This window comes from Oryzias latipes, chromosome 22 (genome assembly GCF_053564925.1).
Source record: "Oryzias latipes strain Hd-rR chromosome 22, Olatipes_Hd-rR_3.1".
Lineage (NCBI taxonomy): Eukaryota > Metazoa > Chordata > Actinopteri > Beloniformes > Adrianichthyidae > Oryzias > Oryzias latipes.
Genome location: NC_136258.1, coordinates 19,442,642 through 19,467,543, shown reverse-complemented (window position 1 = coordinate 19,467,543; position 24,902 = coordinate 19,442,642). Strand labels below are relative to the sequence as shown.

General features: G+C 42.4%; 1 protein-coding gene and 1 long non-coding RNA gene across 7 annotated transcripts in view; one reads left to right on the top strand and one right to left on the bottom strand.

Annotated features, from left to right (window-relative positions):
* The window catches only part of rnf144aa (ring finger protein 144aa), a 31,307-nt gene extending 28,061 nt beyond the window's left edge, over window positions 1–3,246 (top strand). For all 3 annotated transcript variants that reach the window (XM_023951347.2, XM_023951346.2, XM_023951348.2), the window contains one exon: window positions 62–3,246. In XM_023951347.2, coding sequence (XP_023807115.1) covers window positions 62–193 — 132 coding nt within the window. In that variant the 3' untranslated portion in view covers window positions 194–3,246. The remainder of the gene's footprint in view (window positions 1–61) is intronic.
* On the bottom strand, window positions 780–10,672 carry LOC144989095 (uncharacterized). 4 transcript variants are annotated; one of them, XR_013653243.1, is made up of 3 exons: window positions 9,107–10,672; window positions 1,390–4,264; window positions 780–1,352 (listed from the first exon to the last, which is right to left on the bottom strand). It is a non-coding gene; the product is annotated as an uncharacterized LOC144989095 (long non-coding RNA). The 4 variants fall into 4 exon arrangements; XR_013653245.1 differs by lacking the exon at window positions 9,107–10,672 and having other exon boundaries at window positions 1,390–4,046; window positions 4,174–5,226; XR_013653244.1 differs by lacking the exon at window positions 9,107–10,672 and having other exon boundaries at window positions 1,390–3,886; window positions 3,960–5,225.
* Window positions 10,673–24,902: the final 14,230 nt, after the last annotated feature.

Sequence of the window (24,902 nt, the reverse complement as noted above, 5' to 3'; positions counted from 1 at the left end):
TTTAAATGGAGACGTTAAAGTGTTAAACTTCAGTAAAAATCTTCCTAACGTGCTTTTGCAGGTGGTGGGTATCTTCGCTGGTTTCGGCCTCCTTCTGCTCGTCGCCTCCCCCTTCCTCCTCCTGGCCACGCCCATCGTCCTCTGCTGCAAGTGCAAGTGCAGCAAAGGCGACGACGACCCGCTGCCAACCTAAGCAGCGGCGCCGGCCTTCACGGGTTTACAGCCGCGCCACGGACGGGCCATGTTCATCATCTCCTTCCTCCTCTTCCTCTGTCCGGTTCTTTTCCCCCTCAGTTCCCATCCTCCTCCAGCTTTAAGTGGCCTCCACGTTTTCAGGCCACGCCCACCGCTTTTGGGATCCATTCACTCTTCACGAGGAGGACATGAGAGACAATCCGGATGTAAAGAAGGTGAGCGGAAAGGAGACTCTGATGATGCCGGACACCTGACGGCGTCACGGGCGGCGCCGCTGCATTTGGGGGGGGGGGGGCTTTTGAAATGTGGACAATACAGGAGCCTCTGGAAAAAGGGGGAGGAGCTTCTATCGCTAAGATTGTCCGCCGTAAATGACAAAGCTTTTCCGCCAACACTAAATTCTGTAGCTGTGCGGGTTCAGCGGTAGCAGCGGAGAGTTGCACCACGCATGTTTGGTGTAACTCCACACACACACACACACAGCATGGTGTCTTAGTCGGGGGCGGGACCGGTTCAATGTACAGCAAGCCCTCTTGATGATGTCAATGTTTTATAATCCCGCGCTATAAATAGACATGTGCTCCGAGTGTTGTCACTTGTTTTTCCGCTCAGAAACGGGGGAAGCCACTCAAAAAAAAAAGAAAAAAAAAGTTTTTTATTTCCGTTTATGCAAAAAACAACTCGTTTTGTTCGTCTTTGCTCCATTTAACTGCTTTATGCAGGGACTGAGTGGCATTCCACCTAAAAAAAAAAGCATCGATTCATGAGGGGATTTTTGGAAATCCTGTCCAAATGCTGAGAGGAAAATTTCAAAATAAAGTTTAAAAAAAAAAAAGGAAAAATGGTGACAATTCAGTCATCATAACAAAAAGCCTTAAATGCAGAAAAGCCCAAACAGTCAAACACTTGTAAACCCAGGGAAAGCATCTTCAAGCTTTTCAAAATGTTGTCAAAAAGATTTATGATGTCACTATTTAAATAACCATACAAGTTAGAAACACTAAAACAAATCTAAAAAGATTTTTTGTGATAAATTAAAAAATTTCTTTCCTTTTATTTTGAAAATCTTATTACCATCTACCATTATCACAGCCAAACGGAGCCCTTATCATGATCACAACTCCTAAAGTATAGGTCACTCTCCCTTTGATCGAAAACTTGCTTTAATGCTAACGGCTGTTTTGTCAGCAAAACGTTTTTTTTTCTGTTTGCTGGAAAGACGTAAAACAAAAACAAAAAAAAACGGTCCACGTTAAAGAATGTTCAGTGTTTGGGTTTCAGAAACTGTTCTGTGAAACTTTATCTATGCAAGTTTGTACATCAGCGTTTCTATGGTGATTTTTAGCTGTTCTGAAGCTGCAGAATGTCCACACACGCGCACAGCAGCTTTATTTTGAAGGGAAACTCCTCTTTTTTTTAGGGCATTTTTTTAATGGTAAAATCAAACAAAAAGATTTAAAATTTCTCCAGGATAGTTACAGAAGGTTGTTGCGAAAATTGCTGTAAAATCTTCAAACGTTGAAACCCCAAAGTGGAAACAGCGAATCAAAAGAAGGCAAAACGGAAACAAATGTTCTCAAAAGTCTTTTCCTCTTAGGCTTTTCTTTTGAAATGTCAGTGTGCAGTAACTCCACTTTACCACAGGGGGCTCTCTAACTTTAGCCTTCCAAAAAAAAAAAAAAAAAAAAGTTTTTTTTATTAGTTAATTTCCATTTATTTCTATTCTGCTTGAAATGGGGGTTTGTTCTAACAAACTTTATGCTTTAACTGCTGCGAGGATCCAAACTTCAACATCCTTTGTTTGTTTCGGTAAACGGTGGCTTTGGATGGACATGATCTGAGGAAACAGAATTTCCATTCGATCTTTCTCTCTCTTATTTTAAATAAATCCAATACATTTGCTCCGCCTTTCGAGGTTTATTTTTTATGGTTTCCATGTAGCATTGTACAAAAATTACCAAAATGGCCGGTCGGGTAGCTAGCATGCGACTTTTTTTTTTTTTTTTTGTAGCTCTGAGCTTTACGAGCTCCTTGTACCTTGTGCTGCTTTCACTGACCTACGTACAACAAGCATGATGTACGGCTCTCCTGCGTTTTTTCATTAGCTTCTTTTCTACAAATGTGTTTTTGTTTTGTTTTTTATCGCTAAAGCCTTCATACTTTTTACGACAATCGTGCCATGATTGATGTCTGGAAGACACTGAGCTGTCAAGTCTGCGTTTCGGGCCATGATGAAGCGTCTGTGGCCGTTTGGTACGAACAAGCCTGGTTCGTCAAAGTTCAAGAGGTCAAACTGCAGCACTTCTTTAGAAGACTTTTTCAAGTTTTTTTTATTTAGAACAATTTGTCGCCTCTGGAGTTAGCGATATGGGCGGACTTTCTTTGCATGCAACAAACCCGAAGCGCAAACAATCACAGCGCATATTTTTGGTTCCGTTTCAGGGCACGAGAACGCTAGACTCAAAAAAACCTGCGCACTACTTTTTGCACACTAAAAAACAAACAAACATTTTGGCTCAGTAACTCAGTTTAGGCTTTTGAGCACATGGTTTCAGCTGCATGACTTTTCTCTAACGTATTAAATATTTGTCTTCTTAAAAAAAAAGAAAAGGGTAGCAGCATTCTTTTTGTTTTTTTTTCATTTTGACGTTCATTCAACCAGGAAGTTTATTTTTCTGTCACTTTCGTGTACAGTTTGAATCACAAACGTGTGTTTGTTTTGCATCATGTGGTGAATTATTGCCGTGTTGGTTGTCACTCACCGTCTCCAACCGGGAAATTTTCTTTTTGTAAGTACGCAAAACTTTCAAAATCTTTCAATATCTACATCTCCACCAACACTGTGACACCAGGCACTTTTAGTTTATTTTTTTGTGTCTTTCCGAAACCTTTACATTTTTTTTCATCCATCTGGTTTATTAAATTTGAGAAATGGCTCCCTCTGGTGTTGAAAGTGTGTACTTTCTGCCTGTGCAGGAAGATCTGTGTTGTAAATCTTCTACATTAGTGGAAAAACTCATCACAAAATTAAACAAAAAGTGAAACAAACAATTGTGGAATGCGTCATTTAAAGAATTTATTATGTTTAATAACTCTAAAATAACAATAAGAAGCTTCTGTTATGTAGTTTTGATCCTCAGTTCTGTTTTTGGTCACCCTCTCCTCATGGAGCTTCTGGAGGACATCGTCCTCATTTCCTGTCTGCTCCCCTCGCCCCGCCTTTTCGTCTCCAGGACAACAGGTCGCTCTCCTTTTGTGTCCACTTCCTGCCAGATGCTGGAAACCCTGAAAATGAAAGTGCAAACGCCGGGCGATGCATCATCCCTCGCCCAGCTGCTCCCGGCTTGAAAGTTTTTTCCGCCAATCGCCGGGCAGGACCGCGGGAAGTGGCCATCTGTGGGCGCCATGGCGACGTGGGGGAGGGGCACTGAAGCTGATGTGTTATCTGGGGGCAAATGAAGCATGACGGAGGCGTGAATCACCTGGAAGACAAAAGAACCTGAGGACGGAGCGCGGCCTTTCCACCTGCTCGCCGGCGAACACGTGCGCTGGCCGCTCGCCCACCAGCTCGCTCACCTCCCAGCAGCCCCGCTGCCAAGTCCTTCCTCCTGCTCCTCATTAGCATCTTCTCTGCTGCGCTGGACTCAAACCTCTAACCCTCCACCAGCCATGATGTCCGACTTCTTGCAGGCTGTTGAGCGAAATCTTTTAGTGCTTTTAAAGCAAATAAAACATCAAAGGTGTTCAGTTTAAGATCTTTGAACCTTTAAACCTCCTTTTCTGGAAATCAGGAACTCAATTCCTCCCATCTGTGTGCAGAAACTCAAACCCTCGCCGTTTGAGCCGTTCGTCTGCCAGAAGAGGGAAGTAGAGCGCCGTAAGACTGCCTACAGGCTTCAGCCATGCCTCTTAGAAGAGACGATGTACACTTTATGTCGGCGTCATTCTGGCAGCTTTTTACATAAAACGAGAACAAACCGATCTCCCTCAGAGCGTCCGGTGATGTTGACCATGTTTGTTTCATCAAACTTCCACACAACTCTGTCCAGAAGACACGAAACGGTCTCATCTGTTGAGGAACACGAATGCTTTCACGAGCGGATGATCCACTAGAAAAACCTCTGTTGGTTTAACTTTAAAGTTCTTGCCTTCATTATGATCAGAATATGTCTAAAATAGCTTCTTTTTTTTTCTCATTAAAGATTCTGAAAAAAACAAAAGTTCCAAAACTTGACGTAAAAAAAGTTGAACACGGTTTTGTTTGTTCACCTACAAATATAATTTTTCATTGACGTTTTACTCAAATGTGTTCGTCAGTACTTCCCAAAACCAACATATGGAGCATGATGATGCATTCAAATCAGAAGATGAGGACAATTTAAAGCCCCCCTCCCATGACATTTGGGTTTTCAATGAGTCATGCTGGCATGTTTCTGATTATGGAGGACATAATATGAAGACTTAAGATTGCATTTCTGAGTTTGTATTCATTCAAATGGTTATGAATCAGAAAAAATGACATTTAAGAAAGATTTTATTTGTGATGTAATACAGTGGGCGGGCCACTAGCTCTCTGCTCCGCCCCATTCTGGTGCGTCCACCTGTAGACGGCTTCGTTTTCCTCGTCTGAGCTGGAATATTACATAAAACCACGGTCGCTCAGCTCCAAAGTTGCTCGCCATTTTTTTTGCACCGGTAATGTTGGGTTGGGGGGGGTGAGGGGCTGTAAGCTAGCGGGAGAGCGTGTAGGGGCGGGCCACAAATGTCTAATGACCTCCTTCCGTTTTTGCAGAAACTATGTCCTGAAACAACACAGATGTTTTAATTTTAGCTAAATATGGCATAATCATATTTCAAGGACCACTGGAAACGCTTTGAAAATGGATCAGAGTGGGTCTTTAATACATATTTCAAATAATTCACATCACCAAATGTGACCTTTACTCCTGGAAGTTGCACATCTTCTGTACCTTTGCAAATGCCCCTGTTTTGGAAATCTTTATTTTGAATTTCAAAATGATAAAAAACAAGGACTAATATACATTATATATATATATATATTATATTACAAATAAAATTCATTTGAATTAATTACCTTTTGTCTTTTCAGACGTGCGGATTTAGAAATCTTCAAATGCATCCAGTTCTTCATTGTTGGGTCTTTTTGAATTGACTGATTTAGTGAAAAAACAAATCTCACAATCTACTTGGATCTCACTGGTCAGAAATCTTTAGGTTTTTATCTTTTTTCTGTTGGTTTTGTACTTTGAAGTCCTCAGCCCTCCTACAGATTCTATAATCACTGCTGTACAGACTTGGAGCCAAGTACGGGAAAACACAACGTGGGCTTTTATTGACAGTTTTCTTTGGAATGGTTTTGTCTTTTTGTCATCAGAGTCCAAAATAGTCCATCCTTTGGACATTGACAAAACTGCAATCAAAGTGAGATCAAATATCTTAAAAACTACCCTATACATGCTTTTTTTCTAATGATAAAATAATTCTTCTCAGTAGCTTTTATGCTAGAGAATGTTTATGGTACTTAATTATCTCAATAAGATATTAAAGCTTGTTAAAGCTCAAGTTAAGACTTTTTTATTTAGGAAAGCTTTTAGCTGACTTTTGCTTGTGTTCACTTTTGCCTGTTTGTTTATTTCTATGCCTGTGTGCGTTTTATTGGGTATCGCAACTGATTTTATAAAAAATAAAAAATAAAATAAAAAAAAGAATTCCAGATTCGTCAATCCTGACTGAACAATATGATTCAACACACTCTTGATTTCCTCCAGAATGACATGCATTCTGTCTTATGGAGTTTGTTGTCAAAAGCTTGGAAATCCACTTATTTGCTCCATCTCTTGATCCCATACGTTTGTACCCTGACTGTTGCGAAGCAATTCTGCCTTTTCTTTTTCATCAATCTGTCTGATATGCTGGAAAACGAACTCCGACAAGTCAAAAAACACAGCTGAGTTTCCGCGGAAACAAGGCGAGGTGGCCCGAGTTGGAAGACCGGCTCGAGCGATGGATTAACGATCAGAGAACAGCTGCCTACAGCCTACAGTCACCATTCGACTGAAGCCAGTAATGCTTGCAGAAGAAATGAAAATTGAACATTTTCAAGGAGGTCCGTCTTGGTGCTTTCGTTTTGTGAAACGCTGTCATCTTTCCATCCGGGCAACGACTACGGTGGCGTAGCAACTTCCAGCGGATTACAATGAAAAGCTGTCCATCTTCCGCTCCTTTCACTAAGATTGGGAGGCAGCGCTGAGTGAGTTTGTAAAAGGATTGTGGATGCTTGGGCTAATGTTTGTGCTTGCACTGTTGTTCCAGCTTTCGCATAAGCCGGCATCGATCATGAGTAGCCGCACGGCAACGAGACGGAGTCTGACAATGACGAAAGGGAACCTGGTGTGTTTGATAGAAATTAGAATAGCATTGCTGTTCATTTCAGATACAGAAGATGAGGACTTTGATGGATTTTTGGATGCTCACTGATGACTGAAAAAAATAAAAAAATAAATCCGAACCAACTCAGTTTAGCTCCAGCTGCATTTTTAAAATGCACACTAGCATGCATGTTTTTTTACTGGTATGTGTTAATGTGCTTGCACCTTAAAAACCGGGGCTACTTTTGTGTGTTTCAAATACCAAAGTAGCACTGCGCCCTATAATCCAGTCGTGAAAATACATTAAAAAAAAATTTAAAAGGGCGACTTTGGACATCTCTATTTATCACTTCACAATCAAGAGAACATTGTCAAGACAATTGAAACCCATTTACTCGCTTGTTGCTGGAGTGGTCCTTGACTTAGCTCCCATGACTGTTCAACTGCATGGTTGCCATCTCCCGATCTAGTGGGCTCAAGATGATGTTTGGAATGTCTTCTCTTTACATGATGGTAAAGTTATACACTCAAAATTCCTTAGTATACTCATCAATTCCGGAACCGGGTCGCGGGGGCAGCAGACTGAGCAGAGATGCCCAGACTTCCTTCGCCTCAGCCACTTCCTCCAACTCCTCTGGGGGGACCCCGAGGCGTATTCTCTCCAGCGTGTCCTGGATCTTCCCCGGGGCCTCCACCCAGTGGGACATGCCCGGAACACCTCCCCAGGTAGGCGTCCAGGAGGCATCCGGACTAGCTGCCCGAGCCACTTTAACTGGCTCCTTTCGATGTGGACGAGAAGCGGTTCTACTCCGAGCCCTCCGCGGGTGACCGAGCTTCTCACCCTATCTCTAAGGGAGCGCACCGCCACCCTACGGAGGAAGCTCATTTCAGCCGCTTGTCCTGTTGGCTTCATCGAGCCAGGACCTCCAGCGTACATTAGGGTGGTTTGCGGCCGAGTGTGAAGCGGTTGGGATCAGGGTCAGCACCGCTAAATCTGAGACCATGGTTCTCGACCGGAGAAAGGTAATTTGCCATCTCTCTGTGGGTGGAGTGTCCCTGCCCCAGGTGGAGGAGTTTTAATACCTTGGTGTATTCTTCACGAGTGAGGGAAGACCTGAGCGTGAAATTGACAGGCGGATCGGAGCGGCGTCCGTAGTTATGCGGTCGCTGTATCGGTCCGTCGTGGTGAAGAGAGAGCTGAGCCAAAAAGCAAAGGTTTCAATTTATCGGTCGATCTTCGTTCCAATACTCACCTTTGGTCATGAGCTCTGGGTCATGACCGAAAGAACGAGGTCCCGAATACAAGCGGCTGAAATGAGCTTCCTCCGCAGGGTGGCTGGGCGCTCCCTTAGAGATGGGGTGAAAAGCTCAGTCACCTGCGAAGAGCTCTGAGTAGAACCGCTTCTCCTCCACATCGAAAGGAGACAGTTAAGGTGGCTCAGGCATCTAGTCCGGATGCCTCCTGGACGCCTCCCTGGAGAGGTGTTCCGGGCATGTCCCACTGGGTGGAGGCCCCGGGGAAGATCCAGGAACACGCTGGAGAGACTACCTCTCTCGGCTGGCCTGGGAACGCCTTGGGGTCCCCCCAGAGGGGCTGGAGGGAAGTGGCTGGGGCGAGGGAAGTGTGGGCATCACTGCTTAGACTGCTGCCCCTGCGACCCGGTCCCGGATGCGCGGAGGAAGATGGATGGATGGATGGATGGAGATGGCTGACCATTACACCACCCTGCAGCCCCCAGTCGATGGATTCATTTTCCCATACTTGTAGAGTGATATCTGCCTGTGCGTAATGTTAAATTACATATTCCCTGACGTGTTCGCTTACTATGTGTTAGCTCATGTGTTAGTTCACAAGTTAGCATATGTGTTAGCTTACATAGTAGCTTATGTGTTAGTTTACAAGTTGGCTTACATGTTAGCTTATGTCTTATCTACTATAATTTCTGATGGTTATAAGTTAGCATACATTTTTGCTAACAAGTTAGCATATGTGTTATCTTACATGTTAGCTAACATGTTACCTTACTATGTGCCTTTTTCTGTTTTCCTACATGTTAGCAAATGTGTGAAATTGCATGTATGTTGCCTTATTACGTGTCTTTTTCTGTGGTCCGACAAGTTGTCTTACAAGTTATCATACGTGTTAGCTTGCATGTTAGCTTATTATGTGCTTTTTTCTGTTTCTACGTGTTAGTTACAAGTCAGCTCATGTGTTAGCTTACATTTTCACTTAATATTTAGGTTGGGTGTTGGCTTATGTTTTAGTTAACCTCTGTTTGCATGCTGGCTTATTTTATCTTACATTTTGGCTTAGACTTGCATGAAGTTGCGACGGCTAACACCCACAGTTGCCGTGTGATTATTCCTTCGCATTTGCTCTTACAGCCCATTTTATAAACTATGTGAATAACTCAAAACAGTTTAGCCGAAGCGTTGCTTCTGTTTATAAAATATTGCGATTGGAAGCGCTATCCACCGGACCTTTGTCTTTGTTTCAACAACAGGAAAGTTCAACTTCTTACCTGTCTTTAGCATCTTTGCCATCAGTTTTAACCATGTAAATGGAGATTTGATTTTCCATAACTGCACAGAAACACCTGTACTGTATCTGTAGATACTTTTCGCTCAGGCTTCTTTCCTTTTTCCGCGGGTTTGGTTTGGGAGCAGCTAGCCTTGGGTCTTCCACCTGAGCCTCCTTACCTCTCCAGCAAACGGCCTGCTGGGAAAAAAGAGGGTGCCTAGTCCAAGTTCTCGAAAGAGCCTCGGGGAAACCTCAGCTGCTTCCTGTCAAGACGACAGACCTGAGAACGCCAAAGACGGGTAATGTTGCAAACACTGAACACTCAGGTAGATGAGGTGCGGTCATAGTAGGTCCAGGTTGATTTAGAAAAAAAAATTTGATGGGCTAAATACGCTTCCAGCTCTTTTTGTCAGTCGTGTCAATTTTTAAAAAAAAATCTGGAGTTGATTTGCGCTTGATAAGTGGAATCGACTGTCATTGGAGATGACGTACCTTTCCTAGCCCCTACTGCTCCTTTTACCAGCACAGCTCCCAGCCATGCACCTGTTCCACAGCCTGCTCTACCCTCTCTCCCTCTCTCTCTCTCTCACACACACACACACACACACACAGGGACACTTCCGCGTCTGTGCCTTCAACTCGTTCCGTTCTCGTTAAACACTGTGAGATTTGACAGGTTTCGACTGTGAACGTTTCCTGACAGATAAACAACAGCTTGACATTAATGGCTGCTCTATTGCAGACACAAAGGTGTCCCTCATGGCTGATAACAATGCAGAAGGTAGCTTTGATTGATGGCTCGGACCCGTGGTGCAAAGCCGTGTGAGGTCACTGCCAGATGAATGCGACTAAATACTTGTAAACTAAAATGTTTACATTTCTTTCCCAGTGTCCAGGAAAAACAAGCCTTTTTGCCTTCATAAATTGGATTCAACTGTCTTAAAAATATATACAATTTACCATAACAATATGTATATTTGATTTAATAAATCTTTATTAAATCAAAAACTGAGGCTCTTTATGGGATTAAAAAACAGACTAAACTATCAAAAGTATAAGGCCCTGCCCTTTTGACTAACATCTACACCTAACACTAAAAAGGAGAAATCCCCAACAACTTGTTGCCTATTTTTGTGATTGTACCCCCCACCCACCCCCACCCCTACTCTTTAATCATCCTTCAAATTCTTCATTCCTTTCTTCTGTACTCTTATCCCCCATCCCTAACATCTCCTATCTTTTTTTCTTTTGCAAGCGGTCAAACAAGCAAAATGTATACAAACAAAATCAATCTAAACAAAGTTTAGCCTCAAATACAGAAGGGGTTTATACAAATATACACCTTGTGTGTCAGAAGATTCATAACCCCCATTGTAACAGTAACATCTGTCCAACACAAGAAACCTTCAGCTCTGTTTTAGTTGCTCATCTGCTGGACAGGACAAGTTTAAAAAAATAATCATTTTAATCACTATATGCTAATTTAGCTAAACAAAAAAAAAGTAAAAAGAAAATCTGAAACTAGTTAGTTGATTCAAGCACAATTGCTAAATTAATGCAAAAAAAACAAAATTGGGAAAGTTAAAGTTGGTTGAACACTGACTTGGTAATACTAACTTAGAGGCCAAATTCTGAATTAGAAAGAAGTTAGCTAAATAGTAAAAATAAGATTGATACAGGCTAACTGGATTAAAAGTTTGCTTAATGATTAGAGATGTTGCTAATAAATGTTGTCATGTAAAAGGGATGAAAACAGCCAAACAAATGGGGGAAAAGCTCGGATAGGCCGACCAGTTAAAGGCTTAATAAGGCGCAACATAAAAAGGAAATAAGGAGTTAACTAAGTAACTTTGAGTAATTTAAAAACAACAAAAACTTGACTGAAGTGTTAAGAAAAAATGAACGTTATATAATGATGAATGCTAAGGAAATAGTAGATTACTTTCTTAACTACAAAAAAGTCAAACGTCTTATTGTAGCTGAGTAAAGTGCAGTGGTTGATCCTGCAGGACAGTTTTGGCATTGAATCTAGAAATACTATAAATAAAAATGTGAAACCAGGTTTTTTTTCTGCACCTCCCTCTTTAGCACCTTCTCCTTTGCCCTCTTCCTGTAAGTCAGCTCCGTACCGCTGCTTTTGATTTTGTTCAGGCGAGCAGTCTCTCTGCCGTTCGTGCCTCTCGCGTGCCCTCTGTCAACAGAAAACTTTCAGAATTTAACAGGCCGTGAAAGGGCGGCACAGATGGTAACATCCTTAGGTGGTAATTATCAACCCACTTCCTTTTGAAAAGAAAAAAAAAAAACAAAATAAACAAGCGAAGGTGTTGCAGACAGGTCAACCGATGCCGCTGACATGTTGGAGCTCTCAAACAGACATGCGGGAAAGGACGCCTTCTGGCAGCGCCGTGACAGTGTCATGGGTCAAGACGCCATAAGAGGATGATTTTTGGCTCCAGTGCACATCAAGGAGATCTATATTAAAACTTCCTTCCATTAATTTATTAAAGCGATGAAACCATATTTCTATGTTATCAATCAACAACCAAAAAATTCCACAGTGATTATGTTTATACTGACTTTAAATGGAAATAATGTAAATATTTAGGATGTGTGACGGCTGATTTGAGTCCTCAATTTAGAGAAATTTAACGCCGAACATGGTGAGAGGCGCCGTCCAAAGCGCCCGCCGCATGCAAAAATATGTTAATGCTGCTCCTATTAGAATCTTTGTCTGGTTGTCATTCTCACATGGGGCACATCAAAGCCATATGACCTGATTTTGCACCTGCTGTTTAATTAAATTTACAAGACAGACACAGTCTCCACTCCCGGTGATCTACAAATCTGGCTTTATTACCCCGCCACTGCAATTTACAAGGCAATTTACTGCTGGGCGGTAATGGGGCCTGCCAAAGTGTTCCCTCTGAAAAGACGCGCAAACATGCACACCAACAAGTTATCCCAATCCCCCCACCCACGTCCTGAGGGGCGGGGCCAAGAAGACTTGAATGAAACCAGAGGATGAGCAGGTGGGTGCGGGGGACCAGAAAAGCCGTGTGTCATGGCGCCTGAGTGATCCAGGTACAGAGAACCAAACGGAAGTGCAGACAAACTTTCAGGACTCAAACCGGAATTCTTCTGCTGGTTTGGTGACCGAATGACGAACCAGGCTGTATAAAAGATGTTTCAAAGAAACGTGGTACATCCTGACAGGAGTTCTGCAATTCCAATTAATGATTCCCTTTTGTTCAATAACTCCATCGCAAAAATGTCGGAAAAGTGGCCAAAAACCTATCTTGAACCATATTAATAGTAGTAATAAAAATAGTAATAATAATAATAATAGATCCAATTTTTCTGTGCTTATCCAGAGCTCTAAACTCCTACAATGTGTCCATAGTTCATTCACTCTTCATTCATACTTGGTGATGGTAAGCCACTGATGAAGCCATCCCCAGGGATGTGGCTGCCTGTACGCAGGGGAGAGGTGGCGGGAATCAGATAACGTTTATTGTTTTTCTTGAAAATGGTAGTTTTTGTTAAATAACAAAAAAATGTAACTAAAAAAAACTATCGGTGCATTGTAACATGTAGTGCACTTGAACTTTATTAAATATACCTGAGTATATGTACAGCAAGTATATGCATCCTAGGATGTGTACTAACCCAATGATTCTTCAGACTAAATTGGAACATTTTAAGTTTAAAATACATAGACGGTATATAAAAAGTAAACTTCAAGTGCAAGTCACTTGTAGTATAGACTAAGTATACCTGTTGCCAAATATAGACCACAATGCATTGTATTTAAACATGGGGAGATTGTGTAAACAGAGAGCTCTCAGCAACAGTGATGGGAAGATGGGGTGGGGGGGTTGCTCTGCACCAACAACACAGGCAAATTTCTAATGACTGACGCTACGCAGAAACCATGTTCTAGAAGACATTTTTTTTTATTTACCAGTAAGCTACAAATGACAATCACAATTAAAAGACCATTGGGAATGTGTTTGGATAAAAGATAAGTAAGTGACATTTAAAACTTTATTTAAAGTTTATTTATCCTCATTTTACATTGCAGATTAGATTTAGTTCAGTGATTCATGAAGGGGAATAAAAGTTAAAAATGTAGAGCCAATGGCCCCCTTTGGTACACCTTTTTCCAGTGCCCCTACATGACCTTCATATAGAATCACAATTTGTGAAATGTGTCGAAAAATAATTTGACTTAACCTGAAGTTTATGAAAGAGATTCATGACTTAAATAGTCTTTTCCACGGTCTGATTGCCTAAAAGATTTGGACTCCTGCTATATATATAGATTCACCTGAACGCCCATGAGTGTGCTCTCAAATTTGCGATGGCATGTGAATCTAAGATGCCCTCGGTTGCTGTAGAGTGTGCATCACAAGCAATCCATAATAGATGATGAAATTTGGCAAGCCGTCCAGCCTTATGGTCCTTTCCTCCTCCTGCAGCTGCTTGTTTTCCCAGAACTCATCTGTGCTGCTGACCAAGAGTTGTGTGCGCATGTGTATCTGAGAGAGACAGAAACTGTGTCCGTATGTCACTGGCTTTGCCCACGAGCGCTCCACGAGCGCTTTTCCATCCCTCAATATGTCAGACTCAAATATGAGAACGGGCAACTTTTTCAGTGCCCGGACCGACATGAGCACATATGGTGGCGAAGCAGAGGGAGAATGTCAAAGATGTGTGGAAAGGCCAAAGAGGAGTTGCAAAGTGACAAAGCTGCACAGACCATAGATCTGAGTCACGCTGTGGTGACAAACGCAGCGTCAGATGATGTCCACTTATCAATGTCAAATACCATTTTTAGCGTTTTTTCTTATATGTTCATAAATCATAAGACATTTTTGTTGAATGCGAATATGTCTACTTGAGCAAATTTAAACTTTGTTGCTGGTAGTAAGACGTTATAGAACTTTCACCTTTCGGCACGCAGACATCTCTAAGACTCCAGTACTCTTCACTTATCTAGACTGTAAAATCAGAAAACCTATCATTGATTTACCAAGAAGCACAGAAGTGAATTTTAGGCCAAATTCTGGTGTTTTATTCACCAGAATTGTAGGTTTTAAATGTTTAAATATGACATGTTGCTTCATGTCTTCATCATAAATTCAACTAAATTCAGTTTCATCACAGAGGGTCAGTTTGTAACTCGGATTGGCCCAAAGACTTCTACTAAGGATGAATCAGAATAGCTTTATGCTATAGCTTTAAATCCGAATAGCTTTATGCTATAGCTTTAAATCCGAATAGCTTTATGCTTCCAGATAGAGAGATGTGGATGAATAGTGTCTCTAATTTTAGACGATACTACCACTCGAGGATGTCACCAACAGTCGCGGGTCATCTGCCTTAGCGCGTAGCTACTTGCACTCGGAAAATACTTACCATCAGTTTACTAACTTTAAAAAGTCAGGCGAAAAAAATGTCATTTTTTGTGCTTCAGAGAACACCCATGTGAAGAAATGCGTTTTCTCCTCCACGACACGGCTCACCCTACCCAAAAGTCCTTACGAACTAGCAACATAGTGAAGTGTTGGGTAAGAAGTTCGTACACCACTACAGCTTCAAATGCCCTCACCTGAAGGGGTAGGGGAATAGTTTGGCCTTAAAGTGAAAAGTTAAATAGTATAAATATTTAATGGATGATTGTAAGCTGTTGACAGAAATGTACACTTTTGCTTACATTTTAGCTTACAATGTGCTTTTCTATGCAGACTGATCAGATAGGTGTTAAAGATCACGGAGCGACATACATGTTATCTTACATGCTAGCTTACGAGTCAGCTTACATGTTAGCATAGGTTATAGAAGGAAGTTACCAACCAGGTGTCACTCGAGGCGAGTATTCCTTCAAGTTTGCTGTTTCAGGTCATTTTAAACTGTTAAGTGACTCAAAAGGGTTTTTAGTTACCTCTCACTATTTAAATCCATCTCGCTGTAGAGAACCTGTCTTGCTATGCCACTTTGCAAGCTGAAACAGTAGCCTTAGGCTATAAAAACGTGTTTTTTTTTCTTCAAAGTTATTGACCCACACTGAGCTACGCGTCTGTCTTTGCAGCATCCATACCAGCAGCAATCCGTAGTGCGCCGTGATTGATGGGATAGGTTGGGCTGCTAAGGTAGGATGCCTGTGTGCAAGCTGTACAGCAGCTGTTTTCTCAAAGCTTGGGGAGCGAGCAAAGACGGGGAGAGGTGGAGAGAAAAGGTCGAACAGAAAGCGAAGGGAGGGCAGGAGGAGAAAGAGAGGAGGGGAGCGCCGGTCTACCTTCCTCATGTCCTTCAGGCAAACCAGGTGTCTGGAGCTCCACGCTGGGCCATACCAGAGAAGCTGGCACGGCTGCTTTCAAACAGGTCCTCCTCATCACTCTCCTTCTCCTCAAGGATGGCCGCAATTAACACGCGCTCGGAGTGCGCGCGGCGTAGAGAAAACACGCCGAAAATGACAACGCCCCGGGCCACAGCACATGGAACGCGAACAGACAGAGGGAGAAGGAAGGAGAGGGAAACAAAAACGGAGAGAGCCAGAGAAGTACACCAGAGAGGCGGTTTTATAAAGGTGCAGGTGCAGAATTTGAGTGACTGCCAGGCGGCACTCTCCTTTTGGTTCCGTATTAACGTTGTCAGCTTTTTGCCTCCCCTCTCCTCATCTGCGCCGCTCCGTTCCTCGCCGTGTTCTGCTGTTTGCTCGTTTCTGAGTGCTCCCCTCTCGCCCAGGGTGTATCCGAGACACAGATGTACAGGAAAGTTTGGCAGAAACGAGGAGGCTTGGAGCAACACTGCGTTTTTTCTTTTTTCTTTGTAAAGAATAGTTTTGAAAAGTTTCAAAAGTTTAAGCCGAGTTTGTGTAGAAGTGGGCTTGAGGTGGGTGGGATCTAGGAATCGGAGTAGCATTGGCTCGGTTGGTTTACCAGGTGAATGGGGGTTTGGAACATTAGATTGGAACTAGGCCTGCACAATAGATCGCAAATTTATCGTTATCACAATATAAAGCTGTGCAATATGCATTTCACAAAAGGCGGCAAAAATCGCAATAAATGGTAACCTTAAATATGCTAAAACAATCTTATGGCAGCTTGGAAGTATTTAACGAATCAACCAAATCCCTTTATGTATTTGACCATTGAATGGACTCCTTTACAATCGGATGGAGCCCTTTTATGTCAGATGTTCGTTTCCTATGTAGATGTGGGTCATTTGGAATGTCATTTTTAAACTCTTGCAGTGAAATGGAAATTATGTTTTTGGTTGTTTTGCTATATGTTCATCATATCGTCATCACTTTTAACTGCGTTTTAGATGTGAAATTATGGATGGCAAATAATTTTCTGCAGCTCAACCAGGAAAAAACTGAAATTTTAGTTATCGGTTCCTGAAGCCAAGAGAGAGAAACGGTTTCTGAAGTTAAACGAACTTTCATTAACCCATTCAGAAATGGTCAGAAACCTGGAGGCGGGCTCACATCACCCAAATTTTAAAATCCCTGCATTGGCTCCCCATATGCTTCAGGGTTGATTTTAAGATACTCTTAACTGTTTTTAAATGTCTTGACGGTCTTGCGCCTTCTTATTTATCCAATCTTTTATTTCCGGTGCGTCCTCAGTTGGGACCTCTCCCTCTGGGTCGCTCTGGATGGGAACCTACATCACTGCTTAGCTGTGGTGGAGCGGTCCCCGCCTGTGATGCTACATTTGGCTGGTTATGTGGCGGTTCACAGAGAGGAAGGTTCCAATTATTAGCGTTTCCAACATCTTGCTTTCGTGCTCAGCCTATTTCTCATTGTCTTTCCCCATCAGTTAGGGGGGTGGGAGGTGTGAAAGAAGAGGGGGGTTTTGTATAGGTACGGGGAGGGGGGCCCTATTTTAAATTTTTATTTTTGTGCTTGTTTTTAGATTATTTATTTTGTTTTGTTTTAATGTAAAGCACTTTGTGTTATACTTATATTTGAAAAGTGCTTTATAAATAAAGTTTGATTGATCGCAATTTTAATCACTAATATCGCATATCGCAAGTCTTCCTCTAATCGTGCAGCCCTATTTGGAACAGGTTTTGACTGTCTTAGTTAATTTTAAGAAACCAGAAGGTTTACAGTGTTTAGCTCTTAGAATGAAAATCCCAGAATTCTTCAGTTTGCATTGCCAATAACTATTTTGGTAACCTAATAAAAATGATAAGAATTTTAACAAACCAGTCAACGACGGCCACCATTAAATTCTTGTTTGGGAAAAAGCTTAAAAAAAAGACAAAATGTAAGGTGTTTTAGTAGAGTGCATTGTTGTGTCATTTTAATAATTGCGCGTTCCAAGGATGCTTTCCTAAACGCGCATTTAGCATCCAGTGCTAGCTTTGTGTGAAATGTTGAAGCGGTGGAAATCTCGTGAATTTTGCTCCAGGCCTTTTCTTCCCCTATTCCGATTTATGAAAGCCTTGGAGTCATAATTCCGGCTGGACGCGAACCCCATTTTCAAGCATGTCCGTGAAATAAAAGGGACGCCATCCAAAAATCAGAATCCCTGATTGGTCAAAGTTCCACCTCTCATTAGACGCGTGTTTCTTAAGTAGAGCTGTAGGGCCGTCATAGTGGGGCCGCTTGAACGTAAGAATTCTGAACGCGGAAGCCCAAAAACGTGCAAATATGCATGTTTACATAGACTTTTCGTTGAAAGTGGTCGCTTGAACGTGCGTCGCCTCAAACGGTTTGGACATAGTTTGAAGGTTTGACCAGTCATTGGATTTACTGATGCAAATCCTTGGCTAACAAAATGTTTAGGTTTTGTCCTGAACAAAAAAAGATGTAAGGTTTTCAAAATCATTCCAGGTATACCATATTGACCAGAACAAACCTGCATGGGAAAAGGTACATGAAATCAAATTCTTCTCCTGATCATGTGACATCTCCAAAACAATGCATATTCATGACTCCAAATGATGTTAACATAGGTGGAGAGACGACTAAGTAACACAACTGGGGGAAACACAATCCTCATTCTTCTTCTATTAAAAGAAAACCCACAGTCTGTTGGAGGCATGCAGAGGAAAAGCAGTGTGGTGCAAGCCTCCAACAGCAGTGCAGCTGTAAAATCCACCATCTGGGCTGCAACAACCTGCAGCGGCGCAGCGACAACCTCTGCTCCCTGCACTGCTGCTAAAGTCTGGCAACTTCAAAGTTCTTCTGGGAACTTCAAAATGACAGAGTCTTGGTAACAAATGAACAGGGATGGTCTGCTTTGTGGAAGCTGGTCGGAAGCTTTTAAAGGAGCTACAGTGGAGAGTTAGGATCCCAAACTACCATTTGTTACCCTTTAACACCAGAGATGTTTCCAACGACATCTAAGTAATCCACGCACTTTGACCTTCTGTAACTTTTTTCTTTTCTTTTTTTACTTGTCCTGTCCAACAGCTGAGAAGACAGATCAGAGCTGAGGGCCTCTTGTGTTGGATAGTTTTTACTGTTACAACAAGAGTTATGGATCTTCAGACGGAGTATATTTTTATAAACCCCTTTTGTATTTGTGGCAATGCTTTATTTATGATAATTATATCTGAATGCCTTTCTTGTTGGACCGGACAGAAGAAAAGAAGAGAGAGAGTGGGATGTTAGATGGGGGATGAGGGGTTAGAATGGGAGAGATGAGGCAGTCGATGATACAAACATAGAGAAAAGCAGCTTTCCATATCGGCTCTGCACCGCATCCGCTCAAATGTCGGTAATTGCATAAACGGTTTAAGAGTTTCAGTAGTCGGTTGAATGTCAACAATGGAGCTAAAGCACAAAATATAGGGTTAAGGCCCATAGATCATAGTCACCCGTGCACACACAGATAGGGACTTGACTATCAATTTATACTACCATCGACCATGCGGGGGTTCAGTGTCTTGCCTAAAGACAGTTCAACACATGGGCATGGCAAGGTTTGAAATTAAGCCACTAGCTTCCAAATAGAGGTTGACCGCTCTACCTCTGACCCCAACGTACTTCCGCACAGTTTGGTTGATACCAGTATTCTTTGGTGCGTCTACTTTGTTTTGGCGTGTGTAAACATTTCACCTTATGTCTTTATGTCGAATTTTTCCCTTTATAGCACTTTTCTACATTCCCTTAACCAAAGCAAAGTGACCAAAGCACTTCATGGTCACACATTCACACACTGATGACGGTGTGGGTACCGGATGTTCTCGGGTTGCCGGATGTTCTCGGGGTCCTTCGGGGTCCTTCGACCAATGATGACGTCACACTAGTTGATTGGCTGTAAGTTGCCACGACCAATGAGTTAACGTCGCTAAGTTTTTTTAAAAACTTTATTGACAATTGCGGTATCATACATTAACAATGACATTAACGTTAACAACGAACAATAACAATGTAATCAATATTGCCTCGAAGATCAGTCACCATTGCCAAATATAACATATTGACATAGAAAATAAAGAATAGAGGGGAAAAAAAGAAACAATGAACATAACACACAAATAAATAAAAACATAAGTAAAATAAAATAAAGGAACATAGAAAAAATCTAAGTAGTCTAATACTAGTTAAGTTAGGGGGACTCGTGAAGTTTTTATTTCTGAACAAAACTAAGCAATTTCAAGCCATTCTTCTTTTTCATATAATGAAGTGATTGAAAGCAAAAACAGAGCTCTTTATTAAATGTTAGAAAAGTGGTTTGGTCTTCAAAACTTGACCTCACCAAGATGGCGGTGCTCTCCTCCCATGAGGAACCACGTGATGTCTCCTCTAGTGATATAACTCATTGGAAGGACCCTGAAGGACCCCGAGAACATTCGGCAACCCGAGAACATCCGGTACCTACAACGGCTCTGGTACAAAATGCTGGCGTGAACCTATAACCACAAGGAGTAATGTGGGGTTCAGTGTATTGCCCAAGGACACTTCGATACATAAGTAGGTAAAGAATGAATTTTTCTTCCATGAACGGTTGGTACTTCTGAAAAGAAGGCTACCCATACATCACTACCAAATTGGGGTCCCTGACTGCTCAAAGTACAATTGGTTTAACTTTCAACACGCAATCAATGGGCACATGTTTCATACGTAGAGTTGTTGTTGCAGCACATAAACATGAGTTTTGGACATGGAAGCCCAAAAGGTGCATATACACGCGTTTCATGGACTTTTTGTTGAAAGTAGTCACTTTGAAGCACGTTGCTGAGGGCGATGTGAACATAGCTTAAACATTGACCAGTTATCAAATTCATTGATGTAGTTCTTTTGTTTTTAAAAATCCTTGCCCAACAGTCTTTTCTTGAACAAAAAATATTTAATGAAAAAAAAGGATATAATTCCAGGTCATTTTAAAATGTAATTTTCAAATGGTTGGCACCTCCGTGTATTAAAAAGGACGCCATCCATATGTCACTTCAAAGTCCAAGTCCCTGATTGGCCAAAAGTTCAACTAGTTTAACTTTTGCCGTGTGTTAAGTGGGAATGCGTTTTTGCCCAAAGATGGATTTAAAAACTTTGTGGCGACACGTGAACGCGAAAGCTTTTAATTTGGAAGCCCGGAACGAGCATTAACGTGTTTACGTAGACTTTTCATTGGAAGTGGTCACTTCAACGCACGTTTCCAAGCTGTAAATGTAGCATTAGACTACTGGGTGTGAAGAAGACTACATTTGTTGAGTCACAGCTAATAAGTTCAGCTTTCATTTTATTTTGACTTTGGCATAAAATGAAGATTCTCTGTAAATGAGTCGTTTTGGAAAACTTCAAGTTGCTTTTTCATAGTGTACGATTGCTCGTGCTCAGAAGACAAACGAGCTTTTTGTCCTCATTTGTTTTTTTTTTTGGAGTGATGAAAGTGTTCTAGTTCTCCATGAGCGATAAGTCCTGGTTGGACAGAAGCTGGGCTCGGAGTGGAAAAAAGTTTCACAAATGGCCAAATGTCACTAATTAGTTTGAACTCAGCATTTCGGATGGAGCCAGTTGGTGTGGCGGGCTGGTGGTGTTGGCAGGGGGGCAGGGGGGGGGAGAGAAATGGATGGGCTGTGCCTCCAAATGTAAATTAAACAAAAGGCGGGAGTTCACATGACAGCTTTGGAGGGGCAGGGCTGGAGCCTTCAGATTTTTTTTGTGTGTGAGATGGAGAACAAGTGGAGCACAGTGCACCAAACATTGGCACATGGCGAACAGCTCAGAGGCAGCGGAGGCAAAATAACTTCTGTTCTAGGGAACAACAAAGGAGGAACAGACAGCGTGGCCTGCAACTTTTTTCTTTTTTTGTTGCTCCTTATTATTCTGTGATTTCGTAATCAAGAGGATGGGATCTGATCTACAAACCGTGGACAGCTGGTTCATTTCCACCACCGGGCCTTGTGGGAGATGTAGTTTCTTCTCTAAACGACATATGCAAATCCCAACTGTCCCTCCCCTCTCTCTCAATAATTGCCGACTTTTCAGTAACAGAAGGAGGCCCATTTGCATGTGTGTCTGTGAAGCCTCTGCTCTCGTCCGGGTCCAGCCTTATTTCGAGAGATAAATAAAAGATGCAGAGTTCTTCTGAAGGAGCCCGGCAGACGGTCGGCACAGACAGGCAGATATGGAGGCATTCTTCAGAGAATCTGTGGCATCCTTTTTTTTTTTTTTGTTTTCCGTTTGGGTTTCACAGAGTTCAAATACTCTGTGTTGTAGGCGTACAGATTGCGTCCTTCCACCCGCCCCCTAAGTGACACGTAAAAAGCCTCCCCCATCTGCCTGACAGATTTGCGCGGGGTAAATCTTTGGCTGAGAGAGACAGGTGGGGACGGACGGACTGAAGGACAAGTGCCACTCAGCACCGCTCAGCTGTCAGCGCAGAGCAGAGCGGGAAGCTAACTTTGCCGGGGCGACAAGCTGCGCGTGGCAACGCAACACAACTTCTTTCCCCCCGAACTGAGACAACAACCTGCACCCTCGGCGGAGTCCTACACCTGTCTGTAATCTGCTCGAAGCTCCACAGGGCAGGAAACAGGCATGCTGATCGCACACCCTGACAGCCTGCATCAGGGTAAATTATGATAATGGCATGCAATCATCTGTCTGGTGCCATTTGACTCGACAAAAACACTTAAACACTCCATCTATTTCTCTAAGTGGGAAGAGAAGAGGCCATCTTGGATGGGTGGGCCTGTGGGGTTTGTTTGACGGGAACAGAGGAGTGGAGACCCGGTGACGCTGCAGCCACATCCCACAGTCTGTTCAGTGTCTTCACGACACGCCGGCATTCTGGATGCACCGCCACACCGGCTCCCAACCAAACTTTGTACTTGTTTCAGATTTGGGGGAAAGTTTTGAGTCTGGTTTGAAAGTTTTTATTGACATTACGATCTGTTTGACTTATTTTTGAGGCACTGATCAGGGAGGGGCTACTGCAGGCCCCTGCATGATTTCCAAATATCTAAGCCCCACTCGTGGTGTGTCCAGCCAATTAAAACGTGCCAGTGTGTTGTATGCAGTATGTTGGAAAACATGCAGGAATGCGTCCCCCTGGAGTTTCCCATCCCCAATTTTGTCCGTTGTATAACTTTTTTATACATTAAATGCAAAATATGAACTACAAAGAAATTAAAAATGAACAGATATGATCACAAAGCCTTTCAAAAAAAATGAAAAAGCATCTCCCCATTAACATTTTCAGGAAAATACTTGGCGGCGATGCAGATTTTATCGATAGCCGCGTCTAAAATATGTTGCTTAAAAAGTTTTAAAGTCCCATTAGCTGTCACACACCTGGTGAGTTGCAGACACAGCCGTGCGCAGGAACCATTTGGTGATCTAACTCCTTTGATGCTGAGTGTCGAGCAGGAAGGTCTTTGGTGTGAACAGGCTGTAGATTTGAACTCGCAACCTTGCAGTCAGGGCGGATACTCTACCACAAGACCACTACATAGAATAGTTACCCCGACCAAAATACCATTAGGAATGCTTTTAGCCTGATCACATTAGAGTTGATGCACCCTGAGATGTAATGTATGTTCTATCGAATCAATGTCCCCATTCAAACCAAGAATCAATAGTTAAATGAAGTCATGATGAAATGGATCTTCGGGCAGTCCGCAGCAGCTGCTCCGCCTCCATCACCACCGCACGCGCATGTGGCGCTCCTATACCGTCATTGAAACTCTAGACCGTCTTTGTGTCAGACACAATCGATACAAACCGTGTTTGATGGGCAGGTTTCCCTTTTTCCCCAATCGTCTTGTCAGATTGTTGATAGAACGGGATCCAATGAAATCGCTGCTGTAGCTAGCGAAGGTATTCTAAAAGCCACAGATGTGATTTAATGAGAACAATTGAGACAAAAGGATACTTTTTAAGAGCTGGATTTGGTTGGTTATTTAGGAATCACCAACCTGACAAACCAACTTTAAAAGGGAACATCTTAGAGAAATGAAAGCAACGTTTATTTTGAGCAGTTAGGTACGTATTATAACATTATTTAAACAGTAAAAGTCTTGTGGCAGTTAAACTCCAGAGGTTGGCCTGAAAAGTTCAGATCAGGCGTAGTTACTCAGTTAAAGATGGCGCCAATGACCTGATGAAGACTGGATTGGAATGTGGAAACGCCAACAATATCAAGACTGAAAATGATAGAAATGGTTATTTATAGACTGGAAAACACAGACGTTGAAGCCTTTGGACTAAAGCACAAGTATAAAAGTGACGGCCGCACAAGGTAGAAGTGGGATTTAGGAATCCAATCCAGCGGGATTAGTTCCAATCTTTATTCATTTTCTGGTTTGTGGTCGTTACAATGATGTAGTGGTTAGCACTCCTGCCTCACAGTAATAATGTCATGGTTCCAATCCCAACTTGGTCCCTCTTGTGTGGAATTTGCAGAATCTCCTCATGGAGCTGTGGCTTTGCTCCCGCAGCCCAAAAACGTGCTCAGGCCTGAAGGCCCGCATTCCTGCATGTGTTTGAACATGCCATGCTCTGGCATGTTCTAATTGGCTGGACACACCTTGAGTAGGGCTTGTATGTCTGGAAATCATGCAGACACACCGGTCCTTGAAGCCTGGAGTTGCCCATACCTGTCTTAGATCAATAGGTGTTTCTAGATTGTTCCCTTGGTGTAAATATTCGTGTGTGGTTGTGTGGCCCTGCAATAGACTCACAACCTGTCTAAGGTGTACCCAACCTTCACCCTACAGAAGCTGGGCTAGGCTCCAGCAACCCTACTGAGCGAGTTTAGATAATGGACCGACGGATGAATGGTTGTTGTTACAGATAATATGGTACCAAACCGATAGTGATTATAGCCGCTTGGTCTGGTCCAGGTTTTGGTCCATACTAAATAAAGGTGTGACACTTGCTTACAACCCATTCCAACCAACAATACTGACCAACAACCCAAAGCAAACTTCTTTAAACTAACACTCTGAGGGAAGAAGTAGTTTTTCTTCAAAAATACTTTTGAGCAAAAAACCCAAGTGATAAACTAAATGAATCTCTTTTCTACACATTTTGGAAAAACTAAACAAAAGGCAGGATATTAGTGATACCTGGATTGTGCTGAGATTTCTTCTAGATCAAAAATGATGAAACACACAGTAACATTGACCAAAACAATTGAGATTTTTCATATTTTGCAGCGGTCTTTAACAAAAGACCTCTGGCTACAAATGGCTACAAATCTTGAATCGTCGATTCTTTGTTGAAATGCATGTTATTGAACACATGTCCGTGTTAAAAGACGGACATTAGGAGGATTAGAATCCAGTTTTACAACTGGTAGTTAAAAGGGTTGGACAGATGGATTATTTAA